Genomic DNA, 17,711 nt, shown 5'->3' with positions numbered 1-17,711 from the left:
CCTCGAATGATCAAATAGAACAAAAGACTGGAATTGAATGGATATAACAGGATAGAAACAAGACTCAAACAAGGAATCAAGAATAAGACACAAAAAAAAAAGGCTGGACCAAACCAGGCTAACCACAGCAATTAACAACAACTAGACACAAGTTTATGTCGTAACAAATCTGGAAAAATAACGCAAGAACACGAAGTAACAAATCTGGAAATTGCGGATAGCAACTTAGAACACGAAAACAGAATTTTCGACAACTTGACTCGAAAAGCAAATAAAAAAAAGGATATAACGTGATACCTCTTAATTAGCTCTGATTACCAACTGATACGAACGTCGCCAACCTTGTGATGAAACCCGTAAAAGATTAGCTTCAGGATCGACAAGAGGACACCAAGTTTGAAGCGGATGACCTCAATCCGTTAATCACGTGGTTAACGAACCTTGGTATAATGGTAGAAGACGCCACAACCTAGTGCGATTCTAGATTGATAAGTCACGAACACCTAGAGAAATTCTAAGGTATTCAAGAAGCCTTGGAGAAACCAAGAAAACTCTCAAAATCTGATTTATTGATTGAATGCCTAAACCATTGGAAGTGTGGGCTATTTATAGCCTTACATAGAGATGAACAACTAAATGTGGAACTAGTCTAGAGTTGTGGTCTTGACTAAGACTAACAATTGTAGGCTTGACTATTCCATAAGACTAAGAATTGTGGGCTTGACCAAACCTTATGAGGTCATCCCTTAGGTAAACAACCTTATGAGGTCATTACTTAGGTAAATAACCTTATGAGATCATCGCTTAGGTAAATAAAGCAAGGCTATGGACCATTAAGCCCTTATTACAATGACTTAACTAAAACAGCAAATGTGACTAGAGAAGGGTCACACATGGTTCTCTTTGGCGTGCACTACATGGATGACTTTCATTCCTTCATGCTCAAGCCCCTCAATGACCTTGGGGACAATTTCTTGGCCTTGTATCTCATGAACAAGTCCTTGGAGTTCCTTCCTCATCTTGTTAGCTCGTGCTCGAGTTACGGGTCCTAGGGGAACTCGAATAGTTGGCACTGGTGTCTCTTGGTTCGTATCAGCAAATGTGACTTGAGAAGGGTTATGCATGGTTCTCTTTGACGTGCACTACATGGATGACCTTCATTCCTTCATGCTCAAGTCCCTCAATGATCTTGGGGACAATTTCTTGGCCTTGTATCCCACGAACAACCTCTTGGAGTTCCTCCCTCATCTTCTTAGCTCGTGCTCAAGTCACGGGTCCTAGGGAAACTCGAATAGTTCGCAATGGTGCCTCTTGGTTTGTATCATTGGCTCTTCCTTTGAACTCCACATCTCAGTCGTATTGCCAAGGTCGCCTAAGAATGAGATGGCTTTCTTGCATTGGCACTACGTCGCAAGTGACCTCATCTTCATACTTGCCAATTTGGAATGGCACTTTCACTTGCCGGAATACACGGACTTTCCCTTCATTGTTCAACCATTGGAGGCAATAAGGTCTAGGATGTTTGATCACTGGGAGCCCTAACTTTTCTACCATGAGTAGACTAGCTATATTGGCACAACTCTCACTATCAATAACAACACTACAAACCTTATCCTTGATATGACATCTCGCGTAGAAAAGGTTGTCATGTTGTACCTCCATTTCCTCCTCCTTGGCACGGGCAGTGAGCACCTTTCGAACCACTAAGCATCCAATCTCTTCATGTGTAGGTATATCCTCACTCGAGTCATTGTCTTCCTCCTCAAGGGTCAGCATCCCTCGGTACTCATCCTCTTCATCTGATACAACCTCCCCATTTGGCAATAGTAGTATAGCCCTTTGGTTGGCACATTGAGAGGTGATGTGGCCAAATCCTTGACATTTAAAACACTCTTGGTGTGATGCGAATGGGCAAGCTTCCAAGGGCGGATTGGGTTAGATTGATTAGCTCATGTTGAGCCTAGTGTCGGCCATGTGGGCCTTAGGTCCAATAGTACTTTAGTTAGTCCCTCTGCTAAGCTATTCGGGGGTCTCGCTGCTCGATTAGCGAGTCGGGGGTCCACCCGAAGCTTACGGTTAGTAGTTAGTTGGGTTAGTTTCGGCCAAGAGAAGGCCCAAGGGCTGGCCAAATTTCCTTTGTTATTTTCCAAGTCTTATTAGGTCTAGACAAGGCTATAAATAGCCCCAAGTCATTGTTTATATTCAGTTTTGGCAATATTATTAATAAAATTCCAGAATTTCGTCTTCCATTAAGGCAAATTCCTTTAGCTTGTGAAACCTAAGTTGAACATCCTAGCGTGGTTCCTAGGTTGTTTATCAACTTATCAATCAAGCACACACACTTGATTGTGGCGTCCTCTACCGTTGAATCCGTTCTTGAGTGGTTCAAGTTTGGGTTCAATTCCATCCATTACTCAACGTGTCCTCTACGGTCTAATCGTTGTTTCCGCGTTCACATCGTGGTGTCTCGGCCACACGGTTTGGAAGCTCCACTATTGATGTGTGCACAGACCTTAACCCACGCAATGATCCAGTTCGAGTGCCATTGGGCCCAGTCACACGTACACGGGCTAAGGAATTCAAGGAGTCACTACAAGCCCTTTGTACGAAATGTTCAAGGCCAACAAGGAGTTCATCAGACTATTGAAGGCTTGGAGAGTGACAATCAAGTTGTCTACACATTGCTCCAAGCCCATGAAGAGCCAAGTGGAGTCCACGAACTCCCTGAGTAGAGTCGGCCACTGTTGAGCCTTCTTTTAGTCTTGAGCCGTTTAGTTATTGTTTGGATTAGTTACTAGTTGTAGGACTTGTTGAGTCATGGGTTCGGCCCACCTTGTCCAAGGATGGCCAAACCATTTCCCATTCCTTTAGTCTTTAGGTTTTCATTAGTCCCTTAACCTATATAAAGGCTCACTTTGTACGGTTAAAGGGTTACGCAATATTGATAATAAAATTCTGAGTTGTTTCTCTTCAATTGTTGAGAGCATTCGGCTCCTTCACTTGCTTGGCAAGGGTTCTTGAGCAATCTCGTGATTGTCCGTGATTGTTCATCCGACCTATCCACTTGAGTATTCACCTCGATTGGAGTCGTCGTTCTACCACCTTCAATCGAGTCGTGTTGTCCGCCTTGGTTTTAGATTCCGCAATCCAAGCATTGGACAACCTTGCTAGATCCTTGAGCAAACGTGCTACGTGTCTCGAAACATGTTGATCAAGGAGCGTATCAGTTGGCTTCAGAGCATAGGTGGAGGTATCTTTCGTTATATCCTTGTTTTCGTCGTTGTGTCGTTTGGGGTTTGTGTTTTCCGCTGCCTTGTTTTTTTTTTAAAAAAAAAAAAGAAATTCTGTCCGCCATTGTCCTTCGTTGTTTCCCGAATTAATACGTGTGTTTGGACAGAAATTGGGACCGAAGTTGTTTACTTGTTGTGTCTCATAATCTGTCCAAAGTGTTGTGTTTCTTGTGTCATAAGTTTGGCCGTAGCTGTGGCGTATTGTGCATCATCAAAATTCTGTCTATAAATTGTTTTGTTATTGAGTCTTAGTTGTTCATCAAATCTATCCATCACCTTGTTCCTTATTCGTGTCAAATCTGTCTGTGGTTGTGTGCATTTGTGGAGTCAAAAATTCTGGTTGGGGCTACCAATCTGTCTTGTTCGTTCGTTCGCCGCTTGGGCAGCAAGAAAGGTGACTTGGCAACTGCTAGGGTTTCATTATCTCGCTAGGGTTTTCTTGGGTTACAATCTGTCCAAGTTGGTTTGTGAGTCATCCAAGTTGTTTGCTTGTTTTCCAAATCTAATTTTTGGTTAAACTAGTTGATATTTGTGAACCTTGGGAGAGCCTACAAGATTCTAGGGTTTCTTGATTGCTATCTTGAAGTTCTTGATAATTATCTTGGAAGTTCTTGAGGGATCTTGATTGTTGCTTGTGTGTGTTTAGCCAAAACCAAATCTGGAAATTTACTTCCATTCAGCCAAGAGTTGTTGTTGTTCGTTGAGTTAAAAAAAAAAACAGAAACGAAAGCCAAGAAAAGAAAAAGAACTTGATTGGCAAGAAACAAAGAAACAAGAAAGGAGCCTCTCTCTCTCTCTCTCTCTATCTGTGAGCTTCTCTCTCTAGTGTGAGCTTTTCTCTCCAAAGTGGGAGCCTTCACGTTTTTATGACTTACGGTACCTACGCCTGTTACACCCTTTCACCGCCTACCTTTTGAACTTTTCGTACCGTTCAACCATCAGCCCTCCAAAATTCAAATCTTCAACTGTTCTTCAAATTTTAAAACCAGAAACTTCTTCAACCCAGCAACGTTCGAATGCCGTTTATCAAAACATTGCTCCAAGAACTTCCAACACTACCAGACAAATTGTAAGGAAGACTTTTAATATGATCAGCAAACAACATTGACAGTCAGATCAGAGGCCTTTTCGCAACAAAGCCTCAAACGGTGCGAAGATACGCTTTGAAAGATAATAAAAGCTCCTTCTCATGCTGTTTCAACGCTGGACATCACACAAGAAAGGATGCAGTCTCTCAGTAGGTGGTAACATATTAGTTTAATTGTCTTACTTTCCTCAAGCCCGTCTCGTCTGAACTCTCTTCTGTGTGTTTCTCTTGTTTTCCCTCTTCTTCTCACTCCTTTGTGTTTTAACACCCTTTTAGTCTCTGTTTTCACTTGAGTGTAGTTTTTCTGTTCTGCTTCTGCTTGTGTGCTGTCTTAGTTTAACTCTCACATCAGAAAGGTTAGCTCTTGTGCATTTTTAAGTGATTTAAAGGAATCCCTGCAAGTATACGGTATGCAAGTCATGGAGGAAGATTTGGCAGAGATAATTCAGAGATTTGCACTATCCTTGGCTGAAATGAAGGGGGCTGAAATTGATGCAGAGGATCTGGGCAATGGAGTGCAGGAATGTCAAAAGTGCATAATTGGTAGAATTAAGGGGGAAAAAGTAGCAAACTTCACAGGGGTTAAAAAGTTTGTTACTGTAGCATGGGGCTATCCAAAGGATCTGAGGATAACAGAACTAGGTCCTAACCTGTTTCAGTTCCTTATTCCAAGAGAGGATGAAAGGGAGAAAATCCTGAATGGTGGGCCTTGGATACTGGATAACCAAATTCTTATCCTCAGATCGTGGGAACAAGGGATTGAAGAGGATGAGAATGCCTTTAGGCTAGCCCCCTTGTGGGTACAGGTTTGGAACCTCCCGCTACACTGGATAGCAAAAGAAGTCGGCAGGAAAATTGGAAAGGTGTTTGATCAAGTGAAGGAGGTAATCATTCCTCAAGGGGGAGGGAAGGCAGGTAAGCATTTGAAGCTGTGGGTAACAATGGACACAACCCAACCTCTTCCTAGAGGAACAGCTGTGAAAGTGGATGGAGTGTATAAGTGGATACAATTTAAATATGAGAGGTGCCCTGACTTCTGCTACAAATGTGGGAGGATTGGTCACAGTGATAGGACTTGCAAGACACATATAGTTTTGAGCAAAGGACAGAATGAGAACCAATATGGCCCGTGGATGAAGGCAGGGGGAGGGAAGATGATACGAACCAAGAGACACCAGTGCGAACTATTCGAGTTCCCCTAGGACCCGTAACTCGAGCACGAGCTAACAAGATGAGGAAGGAACTCCAAGGACTTGTTCATGAGATACAAGGCCAAGAAATTGTCCCCAAGGTCATTGAGGGGCTTGAGCATGAAGGAATGAAAGTCATCCATGTAGTGCACGCCAAAGAGAACCATGTGTGACCCTTCTCTAGTCACATTTGCTGTTTTAGTTAAGTCATTGTAATAAGGGCTTAATGGTCCATAGCCTTGCTTTATTTACCTAAGCGATGATCTCATAAGGTTATTTACCTAAGCAATGACCTCATAAGGTTGTTTACCTAAGGGATGACCTCATAAGGTTTGGTCAAGCCCACAATTCTTAGTCTTATGGAATAGTCAAGCCTACAATTGTTAGTCTTAGTCAAGACCACAACTCTAGACTAGTTCCACATTTAGTTGTTCATCTCTATGTAAGGCTATAAATAGCCCACACTTCCAATGGTTTAGGCATTCAATCAATAAATCAGATTTTGAGAGTTTTCTTGGTTTCTCCAAGGCTTCTTGAATACCTTAGAATTTCTCTAGGTGTTCGTGACTTATCAATCTAGAATCGCACTAGGTTGTAGCGTCTTCTACCATTATACCAAGGTTTGTTAACCACGTGATTAACGGGTTGAGGTCATCCGCTTCAAACTTGGTGTCCTCTTGTCGATCCTGAAGCTAATCTTTTACGGGTTTCGTCACAAGGTTGGCGACGTTCGTATCAGTTGGTAATCAGAGCTAATTAAGAGGTATCACGTTATATCCTTTTTTTTATTTGCTTTTCGAGTCAAGTTGTCGAAAATTCTGTTTTCGTGTTCTAAGTTGCTATCCGCAATTTCCAGATTTGTTACTTCGTGTTCTTGCGTTATTTTTCCAGATTTGTTACGACATAAACTTGTGTCTAGTTGTTGTTAATTGCTGTGGTTAGCCTGGTTTGGTCCAGCCTTTTTTTTTGTGTCTTATTCTTGATTCCTTGTTTGAGTCTTGTTTCTATCCTGTTATATCCATTCAATTCCAGTCTTTTGTTCTATTTGATCATTCGAGGTTACTGTTCATCCGAAAAAATCAGTTTGTAGCAAGGGTTTTAGAGTCCTATCTAGTTATTACCTTGTGTTCTTGTTTACATAAAAAAAAAAAAAAAAATAGCTGGCTGGCTAACCTTACAAAAATTCCTGGAAATCTGTCTTGACCAAAACTTGGGTTTCTTGAAGTTCCTGATTGTTTAAAACCACAATCTTGAAGTTCTTGGAACTTTAGTTGGGATTCTTGAAGCCAACCAAAATCTGTCTTGATCAAATCGTGAAATCTTGGATTGTTTAGGGAGGAAATCATCTTCAATTTTGTGTTTCTTGAATTCTGGGAATTAACATCTTGAATTCTTGAAAGAATCTTGAAGTTTCTGGGTTTTGGGAACCAAATCTTGGTAAACAACAAGGCTGCAAATTTTCAGCTGCCAAAATCCTTGTCTTCACCACAACAATCTTCTTTCTTGACTAAGAACATTTTAGCCACGAAATTTGGCTCTTCTTGACTGATTAGAAAACAAAAACAAAGGAAGAAGAAGAATATTCAGCCTATTCAAGTCAAATTTCCCAACCTATTCAAGTCAAATTTTCCAACCTGTTCAAGTCAAATTTTCCACCCTTGTTCCCAAAAACAACCAAATCAGTTCCAATCTTGAACTTGACCTTAGAATTTATGGGAACCAGCAAATAGGAAGACTAATCCTTGTTTCCAAAGGATTAAAGAAGAAAAGTCAGCCTTGGGTTTCCAAAACAGTCCTACCACAACACAAATTCATCTTCCATTCGGATTCCATCTTTGCAACCATTGGGGAATTTCTGTCCAATCATTAATTCTGGAAATTTTCGTGCATCATTAGGTTAGTTTTAAGTGTCATTCTGAATCCTCTAAGTGTCCATTTATCTACCAAAACACTGCCCAGAAATGCAGCAACCAGCAGCTCAAAATTCCAGTTTTGGGTAGAGTTTTTGTCTAGGATCCTTAAAATTCAACTTTGAGTCATTCATTGAGTCGTGGTCAGTCCCTTCATCTTTTGTTCTTTTTTCGTTCAAAGTGCTACAATCTTGTGACCCTGGTTGGTAAGTCGATCCACACTAGAAGGAGTTCTAACTTCTTCGAGGAGTTGACCGAGGAGCCTTGAAAATACCTTGGTGAGTTCTTAGAGTGTTCAAACACGAGAGCGAGAGTAGACACGTGAGGAAGTGTGCGAGATAAACTTTGCTTCTTTCCATTATTATTTTTTTTTTACCCTACCATGGCTAACGAGGGGGGAGCAAGCTCCCAAGCTTTTGATCTTAAACTTTTCACAGAAGCAATCAAAGGCGAATTGGGACGCATGATGGACCAAAAACTTGAACTGATGCACCAACGCATTGACAGCTTAGAGTTGTCTCATGGAAGCTCCAAAGGCAGCCGTGGAAAGGCTTATGCACATGAGTCTAGCGACTCTAACTCAGACAACAACTATGAGCATAAGCAAAGTAGGTCCAAGCGTGATGTTAGGCCTTCAAATGACCACATTCCGGGCATAAAGATGAAAATTCCGCCTTTCCAAGGACGATCAGACCCTGATACCTACTTAGAGTGGGAGAAGCGGATTGAACTTGTTTTCGACTGCAATACTTACTCGGAAGAGCAAAAGGTCAAGTTGGCCGTGGTCGAATTCACCGACTACGCCGTTGTGTGGTGGGATCAACTCTCCACTAGTCGAAGGAGGAGTCGTGAACCTACCATACAAACTTGGACAGAGCTAAGACGACTAATGAGGAAGCGTTTCGTACCTAGTCACTACTACCGTGACTTGTACCAAAAGCTTCAAAGCCTCAACCAAGGAGCACGAAGTGTCGAGGACTATCACAAAGAAATGGAAATACTCATGCTACGGGCAGACATCATGGAGGATCGAGAAGCAACAATGGCACGCTTCTTGAACGGACTAAGGCCCGAAATCGCTGACCAAGTAGAGTTACACCACTATGTGGAACTTGGGGATTTGGTGGAAAAGGCCATCAAGATTGAAAGGAGGATTAAGAGGAGGGGTTCGACTTGGAGTTACTCCAACTTTTCACCCTCTTATCTCCGAACTACACCACCAAAGAAAGAGGATAAAGGGCCGAGTAATTCCATCCCTTCAAGACCAAGGCCGGATATGACTAAGTGGGAGTCTACGGCAACACCAAAGACTGCCATTGAGTCGAGCATGGGGCGAAATCGAGATACTAGATGCTTCAAATGCCAAGGCCGAGGGCATATTGCTAGCCAATGCCCGAACCAACGCACTATGATCATCTTACCCAATGGTGAATTTTTCACCGATGATGAGGATGAGAAGGAGGAGTTGCCATCCCTTGAGGAAGAAGAGGAAGCATTACCCGTCGATGAACGAGTTGGACTCGTTGTCAGACGAGCCTTAGCAACCCAAGTGAAAGCTGCCGACCATGCACAAAGGGAGAACATTTTCTACACCCGTTGCTATATCAAAGGCAAGGTATGTAGTTTGATCATAGATGGAGGTAGTTGTGCTAACGTCGCTAGTGCCTTGATGGTGGAGAAACTAGCACTACCCACTCTACGACATCCAACACCTTATCGTTTGCAATGGTTGAATGATAGTGGGGATGTTCGTGTGACCAAGCAAGTCCAAGTACCTTTCCGAATTGGAAAGTATGAGGACGTGGTGTTATGCGACGTGGTCCCTATGCAAGCATGTCACATACTATTGGGGAGGCCATGGCAATTCGACAAGGGAGTTACATTCGATGGCATTACCAATAAATACTCCTTCAAGCAAGGCGAGAAGAGGATTGTGCTTGTGCCACTCACTCCTATCCAAGTTCGTGAAGATCAAGAAAGCCTGAACAAGGAGAGCGAGCTTGAGAATGAGAAGAAAAAAATAGAAAAAATCGAGAGCTCAACAGGAAATGATAAGGCCGAGAAAATTGAGAGGAAAAAGACATATAGTGAGCCGGCCAAAATTGAAAAGAGAGAGAAAAGGCAAAGTCTATTGATAAAAGCCAATGTAGTAAGAAAAGCTTTGAGTGTTAATACACCCATCTTTGTACTTTTGTGCAAAGAGGTGTTGGTTGTTACAAGTGATCTTACTAACACTCTACCATCTAGTATTGTCTCTCTTTTGCAGGATTATGAGGATGTCTTTCTCGATGAGATTCCAAATGGACTACCACCAATAAGGGGAATTGAGCATCAAATTGACTTGGTTCCAGGTGCCCCACTTCCTAACAGACCAGCCTACAAAATGGGTCCAGATGAGACAAAGGAGCTCCAACGCCAAATCGAAGAGCTTCTAACAAAGGGATGGGCACGAGAAAGCTTGAGCCCATGTGCGGTTCCCGTCATCTTGGTGCCTAAAAAGGATGGAAGTTGGCGAATGTGCACTGACTGTAGGGCCGTTAATGCAATAACGGTAAAATATCGTCACCCTATTCCTAGACTTGATGATATGTTAGATGAGCTATATGGTGCTGTGATTTTCACTAAAATTGATCTAAAAAGCGGTTATCATCAAATTAGGATGAAAGAGGGGGATGAATGGAAAACGGCCTTTAAAACCAAACATGGCTTGTACGAGTGGTTAGTTATGCCATTTGGACTAACTAATGCACCTAGTACGTTCATGAGGTTGATGAACCACGTACTTCGTCCATTCCTTGGAAAATTTGTAGTTGTATATTTTGACGATATCCTGATTTATAGTAGGAGCTTAGATGAGCATGTTGAACATGTGAAGCTTGTTCTTGATGTACTTCGAAGGGAAAAGCTCTGTGCTAACCTTAAGAAGTGCTTCTTTTGTACTGATCAACTTGTCTTCCTAGGCTTTGTTGTGAGTAAACAGGGAATCAAAGTGGACGAGGAGAAGGTTAAAGCAATTCGAGAATGGCCTACTCCAAGCACGGTGGGTGAGGTACGTAGCTTCCATGGTCTTGCTAGTTTTTATAGACGATTTGTTAAAGATTTTAGTACCATTGCTGCACCTCTAACTGCTGTAATTAAGAAAAATGAGCCATTTGTGTGGAGAGATGCTCAAGTACGTGCTTTCCAAATGCTTAAACATCAACTCACACATGCACCACTACTTGCATTACCATGCTTTGACAAGATGGTTGAAATAGAGTGTGATGCATCTGGGGTGGGTATTGGAGCTGTCCTAATGCAAGAGGGCAAACCAATTGCATACTTTAGTGAAAAACTCAATGGGGCAGCTTTGAACTATTCCACTTATGACAAGGAGTTGTACTCCTTAATCCGTGCTTTAGAAACTTGGCAACATTACTTGAGACCAAGGGAATTTGTCATACACACTGACCATGAGTCGCTTAAGCACATTAAGTCACAACACAAGTTGAATAAGCGTCATGTTAGGTGGATTGCATTTATTGAAACCTTCCCTTATGTGATTAAGTACAAAGTGGGAAAAACTAATGTTGTTGCTGATGCATTATCACGTCGGTACTCTTTGCTCACCCAACTTGATGCAAGGTTGTTAGGATTTGAATTAGTCAAAGAGTTATACACCAATGACCCAGATTTCTCAGGTATTTATGACTCTTGTGGTTCAGCAACTCAAGGTAAATTCTACATCCTTGATGGATTTCTTTTCTACCTCAATCGACTATGTATACCTAACTGCTCTATTCGCTCTTTACTTGTTAGGGAAGCACACGGAGGTGGCTTGATGGGACACTTTGGCGTAGCTAAAACCTTAGCTATCCTTCAAGAGCACTTCCATTGGCCAAGGATGAAACGAGATGTGGAGCGAATGGTGGCTAAATGCATTACTTGCCACAAAGCTAAGTCTAAACTTCAACCCTATGGCCTTTATAGTCCTTTACCTGTACCTAAGGAACCTTGGACCGACATTTCCATGGATTTTGTTTTAGGGTTGCCTAGGTCAAAGAGGGGAAATGATAGCATCTTTGTTATTGTTGACAGATTTTCAAAAATGGCACATTTTATACCATGTCACAAAATAGATGATGCATCACACATTGCTGATTTGTTTTTCAAAGAAATCATTAGATTGCATGGCATGCCTAGGACAATTGTCTCTGATAGGGATGTCAAATTTTTGAGTTACTTTTGGAAAACTTTGTGGGGAAAATTGGGTACCAAATTGCTATTTTCTACTACTAGTCACCCACAAACTGATGGCCAAACTGAGGTTGTCGATCGTACACTATCTACACTCTTGCGTGCCATCATTAGAAAAAACATTAGAACCTGGGAAGAGTGTTTACCCCATGTTGAGTTTGCATACAATCGCACGGTGCATAGTTCTACTCATTTTTCACCATTTGAAATAGTCTATGGTTTTAATCCTTTAACACCACTAGACTTATCACCTTTACCTTCTTCTGAGCACATTAACATGGATGGTGCTAAACGAGCAGATTTTGTCAAGAAATTACACGAGCAGGTACGCCTAAACATTGAGCGAAGGATGGACCAAGTTGCTCAACGGGTTAACAAGGGACGCCAACGCGTTGTGTTTGAACCTGGTGACTGGGTGTGGTTAGATCTACGCAAGGAAAGGTTCCCAGTCCAAAGGCGCAATAAATTACTTCCTCGAGGAGATGGGCCGTTCCAAGTCATCAAGCGTATCAATGACAATGCTTACAAACTGGACCTACCCGGTGAGAACAATGTGAGCGCTACATTCAATGTCTCTGATCTATCTCCTTTTCTTGCAGACGATGAAGCTGATTTGAGGACAAATCCTTTTGAAGAGGAGGGGGATGATACGAACCAAGAGACACCAGTGCGAACTATTCGAGTTCCCCTAGGACCCGTAACTCGAGCACGAGCTAACAAGATGAGGAAGGAACTCCAAGGACTTGTTCATGAGATACAAGGCCAAGAAATTGTCCCCAAGGTCATTGAGGGGCTTGAGCATGAAGGAATGAAAGTCATCCATGTAGTGCACGCCAAAGAGAACCATGTGTGACCCTTCTCTAGTCACATTTGCTGTTTTAGTTAAGTCATTGTAATAAGGGCTTAATGGTCCATAGCCTTGCTTTATTTACCTAAGCGATGATCTCATAAGGTTATTTACCTAAGCAATGACCTCATAAGGTTGTTTACCTAAGGGATGACCTCATAAGGTTTGGTCAAGCCCACAATTCTTAGTCTTATGGAATAGTCAAGCCTACAATTGTTAGTCTTAGTCAAGACCACAACTCTAGACTAGTTCCACATTTAGTTGTTCATCTCTATGTAAGGCTATAAATAGCCCACACTTCCAATGGTTTAGGCATTCAATCAATAAATCAGATTTTGAGAGTTTTCTTGGTTTCTCCAAGGCTTCTTGAATACCTTAGAATTTCTCTAGGTGTTCGTGACTTATCAATCTAGAATAGCACTAGGTTGTGGCGTCTTCTACCATTATACCAAGGTTCGTTAACCACGTGATTAACGGGTTGAGGTCATCCGCTTCAAACTTGGTGTCCTCTTGTCGATCCTGAAGCTAATCTTTTACGGGTTTCGTCACAAGGTTGGCGACGTTCGTATCAGAAGATGTCACCCCAAAAGGAAAGCAATAGGTCACAGAGGAAGGAGAATGAGAAGCAACACTGGTTGTACAAGGATGGAGAACTTGTTCCCAAGTACCAAAGCCTTTCATTTGAACAAAGGAATCTGATGGGAAGCTGGACGGTAGCCAACAAGGTGACACAAAATGGTGTGGGAAGTAGACACCAGGATTTAATTGCTATACAGGAACAGTATGTTGGAGACAGTGGAAAATGCATGGTAAAGGACCAAGAGGAGGGAGCTGAAACTGTGGGAAGGGGACTGGAGGACAACCGAACCAAAGCCCCTGTGAGTGATAGCACTAACACGAAGGAACAAGAAGGAAGCACTCCAATAGCTAGTGAGACAGAAAAGGTAACTTGTGATGGCATAGGAAAAGAAGGGGTAGGCCAGGTTCTGAATCCTGGAGGTGAAAACAAGGAAACGGAGGAAACGTTGGTAGATGCAGAAATACAGGTGACCCCAGAAACTAAGAATTCAATTGAAAGAGGGAAACAAAAAAGAGGAGTCAAAAGGCCATCTTAGGAAAAGGCAACCAATCAGGGACATCACAGGTCAGCAAAATGAAACACAAGCAATGGGGAAAAGGAAGTTCCATCTTGTGGATGAGGAAATGGGAGAAGCGACTGATCAGAATCAGGCAGGGAAAAAAAACAGAATGGAGATCAATAACGAGCTCTGTGAGATGCAGGGGGAAGGGATGGGGATCAGCCTTACCTGGTCCCCCAATAAGCCATGAAGGTTATGGTGTGGAACTGCCAAGGAGCAGGGAGCCCCTTGACAGTTCCCCAGCTGAGGGAGTTCAATACACTCCTCTCCCCTGATATAATCCTGATGAGTGAAACTAAAAACAAGCAGGCAGTGATGTATCAAATACAAAAGAAGGTGGGAATGGAAAACAGTTATGTAGTGGATGCGGTTAACAAGGCAGGTGGTATGGCTTTCTTCTGGACAAACTCAGTCCAGGTGAAGGAGGTGCAACACACGGATTTTACCATTGAAATACTGATTGAAGATGGTGAAGCAAGACTTAATTGGTGGCTAGTTAGAATATACGTCAGCTGTGAAAAACAAGTGAGGAAAAAGCAATGGGACATAGTTACTGAAAGGAAAAAGGCCTGGGGGGACAAGGTGATAATAATAGGGGACTTCAATGACATAAAATGTAAAGAGGAGAAGTGGGGTGGAAGGGACAGGGATGAATGGACTTTTACTGATTTCCGAGAGTTCATAAGAAGGAACACCCTGGTGGACATTGGATACGAAGGACTGCCCTGGACCTGGAGGAATAGTTGGGATGAAGATTTTGAAATAAAAGAAAGACTCGACAGAGGGTTTTGTACACCGGAATGGCTAGAAGTTTTTGCTAATGCAAAGTGCACTCATGTGGAAAATTGGGCTTCTGATCACAGTATTTTGTTACTGGATACCTGCCCTGCAAATAGAAGAAGGAAAAGGAGGTTTTATTTTGATAAACGGTGGGTACAATATGAGGAAGTCCATAAACTGATCAATGATGCTTGGAATACAACATGTGAAGGATCCAAGATGTACAAAGTGACCAAAAGGATAACAAGCTGCAGGATTCATCTCCTAAAGTGGCACAAGAGGAAGATTGGTAATGCAAAAAAGAAGATTGCAGAGATCAAAGAGGAACTAGAAAAGAAAAAGAAGCAACCCTGGATAACAGGAAAGGGAGAGATTGCTAATCTGAAAACACAATTGACAAAGGCATATCAAGAAGAGGAAATGTTCTGGAGTCAAAAAGCAAGATTACAGTGGCTGAGGGAAGGGGACAAAAATACCAAATATTTCCATGCAGTGGTGAATGGGAGGAGAAGGGCATGCAGAATGAACCAAATTCAAAAAGGTGATGGAAGCTGGACAAAATCAGAGCAGGAAGGTGGAAAGGAAATAGCCAATTACTATAGGCAACTCTTCACTGCCTCAATAGCGGCAACAAGGGAGGACAGCATTCGTGAGATACTTGAGGGGATTCCAACCACAATCACTGAACAAATGAATAAGACCTTAATCAAATCTGTGGATGAGAAGGAAATTAAGACTGCTGTGTTTTCCATGAATCCCAGTAAGGCCCCTGGAATTGATGGCATGACCCCTCTTTTCTTCCAAACTTACTGGGATATCATCAGAAAAGATGTAGTAGAAGCAGTGCAAGCTTTTTTTCACTCAAGTCACATGCTAAAGTCCATTAACCACACTCTTGTATCCTTAATTCCCAAAATCCATGCACCTGCTAGCTTAATGCACTTTACACCCATAAGCTTATGCTCTGTTCTTTACAAAATCATTTCCAAAATCTTAGTGAATAGACTCAAGCCTGTGCTTGATAAGTGCATTAGCAAAAATCAGTCTGCTTTTGTTGCGGGTAGAAAAATCTTGGATAATGTCATTTTAGCGCATGAATTTCTTCATCATCTGAAAAACAAAAGAAACGGAAAAATGGGATGTATGGCTGTTAAACTCGATATGTCTAAAGCCTATGACAGAGTGGATTGGGATTACTTGAAGTCAATGATGGAAAAAATGGGCTTTTGTGACATTTGGATTAAGTGGCTTATGAACTGTATAACTACTGTGTCCTATTCTTTCAGTGTAAATGGAGAAGCGAGGGAACTGGTTAAGCCTGGGAGAGGATTAAGACAAGGCGATCCTCTCTCACCATATTTATTCCTGATCTGTTCAGAAGGCTTCTCCAGCCTACTCAGAGAAGCAGAAAGCAGCAAGAGGATTGAAGGAATGAGGATCAGCAGGAATGGTCCTGCACTAACCCATCTCTTTTTTGCAGATGACTCGTTGATACTGAGCAAAGCTGATCCAAAAGAAGCAAAAGAGTTGAAGGTAATCCTAAGCAAATATGAGGCAGCTTCAGGTCAACTAATCAACTTGGAGAAATCCTCAGTTTTCTTCAGCAAGAACACTGAACAGAATGTGAAGGATGCAATAGGGGAAGAACTGCGAGGAATTCGAGCTGTACATCAAGGAAAGTATCTGGGGCTGCCAATGATAATTACACGATCAAAAGAGCAGATTTTTGGGTTTATAAGGGACAACATAAGGAAAAAGATGGAGCATTGGAAGACCAGGCTACTCAGTCCAGCAGGCAAGGAAACTCTTTTGAAGGCAATAACCATGGCTATGCCAACGTACGCCATGTCTTGCTACAAGCTGTCCCATAAGCTATGCAAGGAAATCAACTCACTGATGGCTAAATGTTGGTGGGGACAAAAGGAGAACAAAGATAAACAGCACTGGATTGCCTGGGAAAGATGCATCAGAACAAAAGAGGATGGAGGTATGGGTTTCAAAGATATGCAGCAGTTCAACAAAGCCTTACTTGCAAAACAAGTTTGGAGGATAATGACCCAACCCAACCTTCTGGTAAGTAAGTTTTTGAAAAGTAAGTACTACAAAGATGGCTCACTGCTTGAGTGCAAGACCCCCAAAAACGCATCTTGGATTTGGCAAAGTCTTATGAGTGCCAGAGATGTAATTAAAGTTGGGTGCAAAAAAAAGATAGGAAACGGAAGAGGGACCAACATTTGGAAGGACAGCTGGATCAACAACAACAGTGGAGGTAGGATCCAAACTCAGGAACCAGAGGGATGTAGTTTGCAAAAGGTATCACAACTCATTGTTCAGCATAGATGGAATAGAGTGCTAATATTCAAAGTGTTTAAGAGGGAAGATGCAGAACACATCCTCAATATCCCAATAAGCATAGCAGAAAGAGGAGACTGTTTGGTATGGAAACACTGCAACACAGGTCAATACACTGTAGCATCTGGCTACAAATATCTGCAGCAAGAGAAGAGGAAACGAAGGGAAGAAAGGAAGAAAGGAACAGGATGCAGCTATCAACAAACAGATAGGAAACTATGGAAGATTCTTTGGAAGTTACCTATCAAATATAAGTTGAAAATTTTTGTGTGGAAGTGCATCAATAATGGAATACCAACAAAGGCCCATATCTTCCATAGAACACGAAGAGGGGAACCAATATGCTGCGGATGTGGAGAAAAACAGGAATCAATTGAGCACTTACTGCTGCAATGCAAGATAGCAAAAGGAATATGGAAATTTGCATTAGTTAACTGGGACGGATTGGAAGACCAAACAGGCTGTTTCAAACAATGGTGGACCTCCATGATTTTGCATGCAAAAACCAGGCAAGAAGGTGATGATCACATAGCACTAACTGTCAATGTGCTGTGGCAAATTTGGGAAATCAAGAAACGCCAGAATTTTCAACTTAGCACAACAACATCCCCTTAAAGTGATTGAAAAAGCTGCTCAGGAATGGAAAGAGTACCAGGAAGCATCTCAGCAACGAACAAGGAAAAGTACAACAGAAACAAGAAGGCAAGAAGAGATCAATCGAAGAGAGCAAACTTGCTCAGAAGTGGTAACGCTAAAGCTGGCAACTCAACACTAGATTGGAAACAATTCCTTTGGCATAGGCATCACAGCTGCGAATGGTATAAGCCAAGGAATTGCAGCCTGGTCGCTAAAGGAAAGACAAGCAGGGAACAAAGCTCAG

At 42.2% G+C, this 17,711-nt stretch overlaps 1 protein-coding gene across 1 annotated transcript; it reads left to right on the top strand.

The window, feature by feature from the left end:
* Positions 1-4,796: 4,796 nt before the first annotated feature.
* Positions 4,797-13,675, top strand: LOC140015908 (uncharacterized). Its single transcript, XM_072068743.1, has 9 exons — positions 4,797-5,292; positions 8,062-8,157; positions 8,224-9,353; positions 9,744-10,005; positions 10,438-11,067; positions 11,191-11,997; positions 12,139-12,255; positions 12,313-12,410; positions 13,133-13,675. The coding sequence occupies exons 1-9, from the start codon at positions 4,797-4,799 to the stop codon at positions 13,673-13,675; spliced, it is 4,179 nt and encodes a 1,392-aa protein (XP_071924844.1).
* The last annotated feature ends 4,036 nt before the right edge of the window (positions 13,676-17,711 follow it).

This window comes from Coffea arabica, chromosome 10c, assembly GCF_036785885.1.
Source record: "Coffea arabica cultivar ET-39 chromosome 10c, Coffea Arabica ET-39 HiFi, whole genome shotgun sequence".
Classification (NCBI taxonomy): domain Eukaryota; kingdom Viridiplantae; phylum Streptophyta; class Magnoliopsida; order Gentianales; family Rubiaceae; genus Coffea; species Coffea arabica.
Note: the sequence above shows the minus strand (reverse complement) of the source record. Positions and strands in the feature narration are given on the sequence as shown.

Excerpts from the sequence above, each read along its gene's own strand:
- LOC140015908 (XM_072068743.1), top strand. The coding sequence starts at position 4,797 with ATGGAGGAAGATTTGGCAGAGATAATTCAGAGATTTGCACTATCCTTG. Across the intron at positions 9,354-9,743 it reads CATGGCAATTCGACAAGGGA|GATTATGAGGATGTCTTTCT; the intron begins GTTACATTCGAT and ends TCTCTTTTGCAG. Across the intron at positions 11,068-11,190 it reads TGTTGCTGATGCATTATCAC|GTAAATTCTACATCCTTGAT; the intron begins GTCGGTACTCTT and ends CAGCAACTCAAG.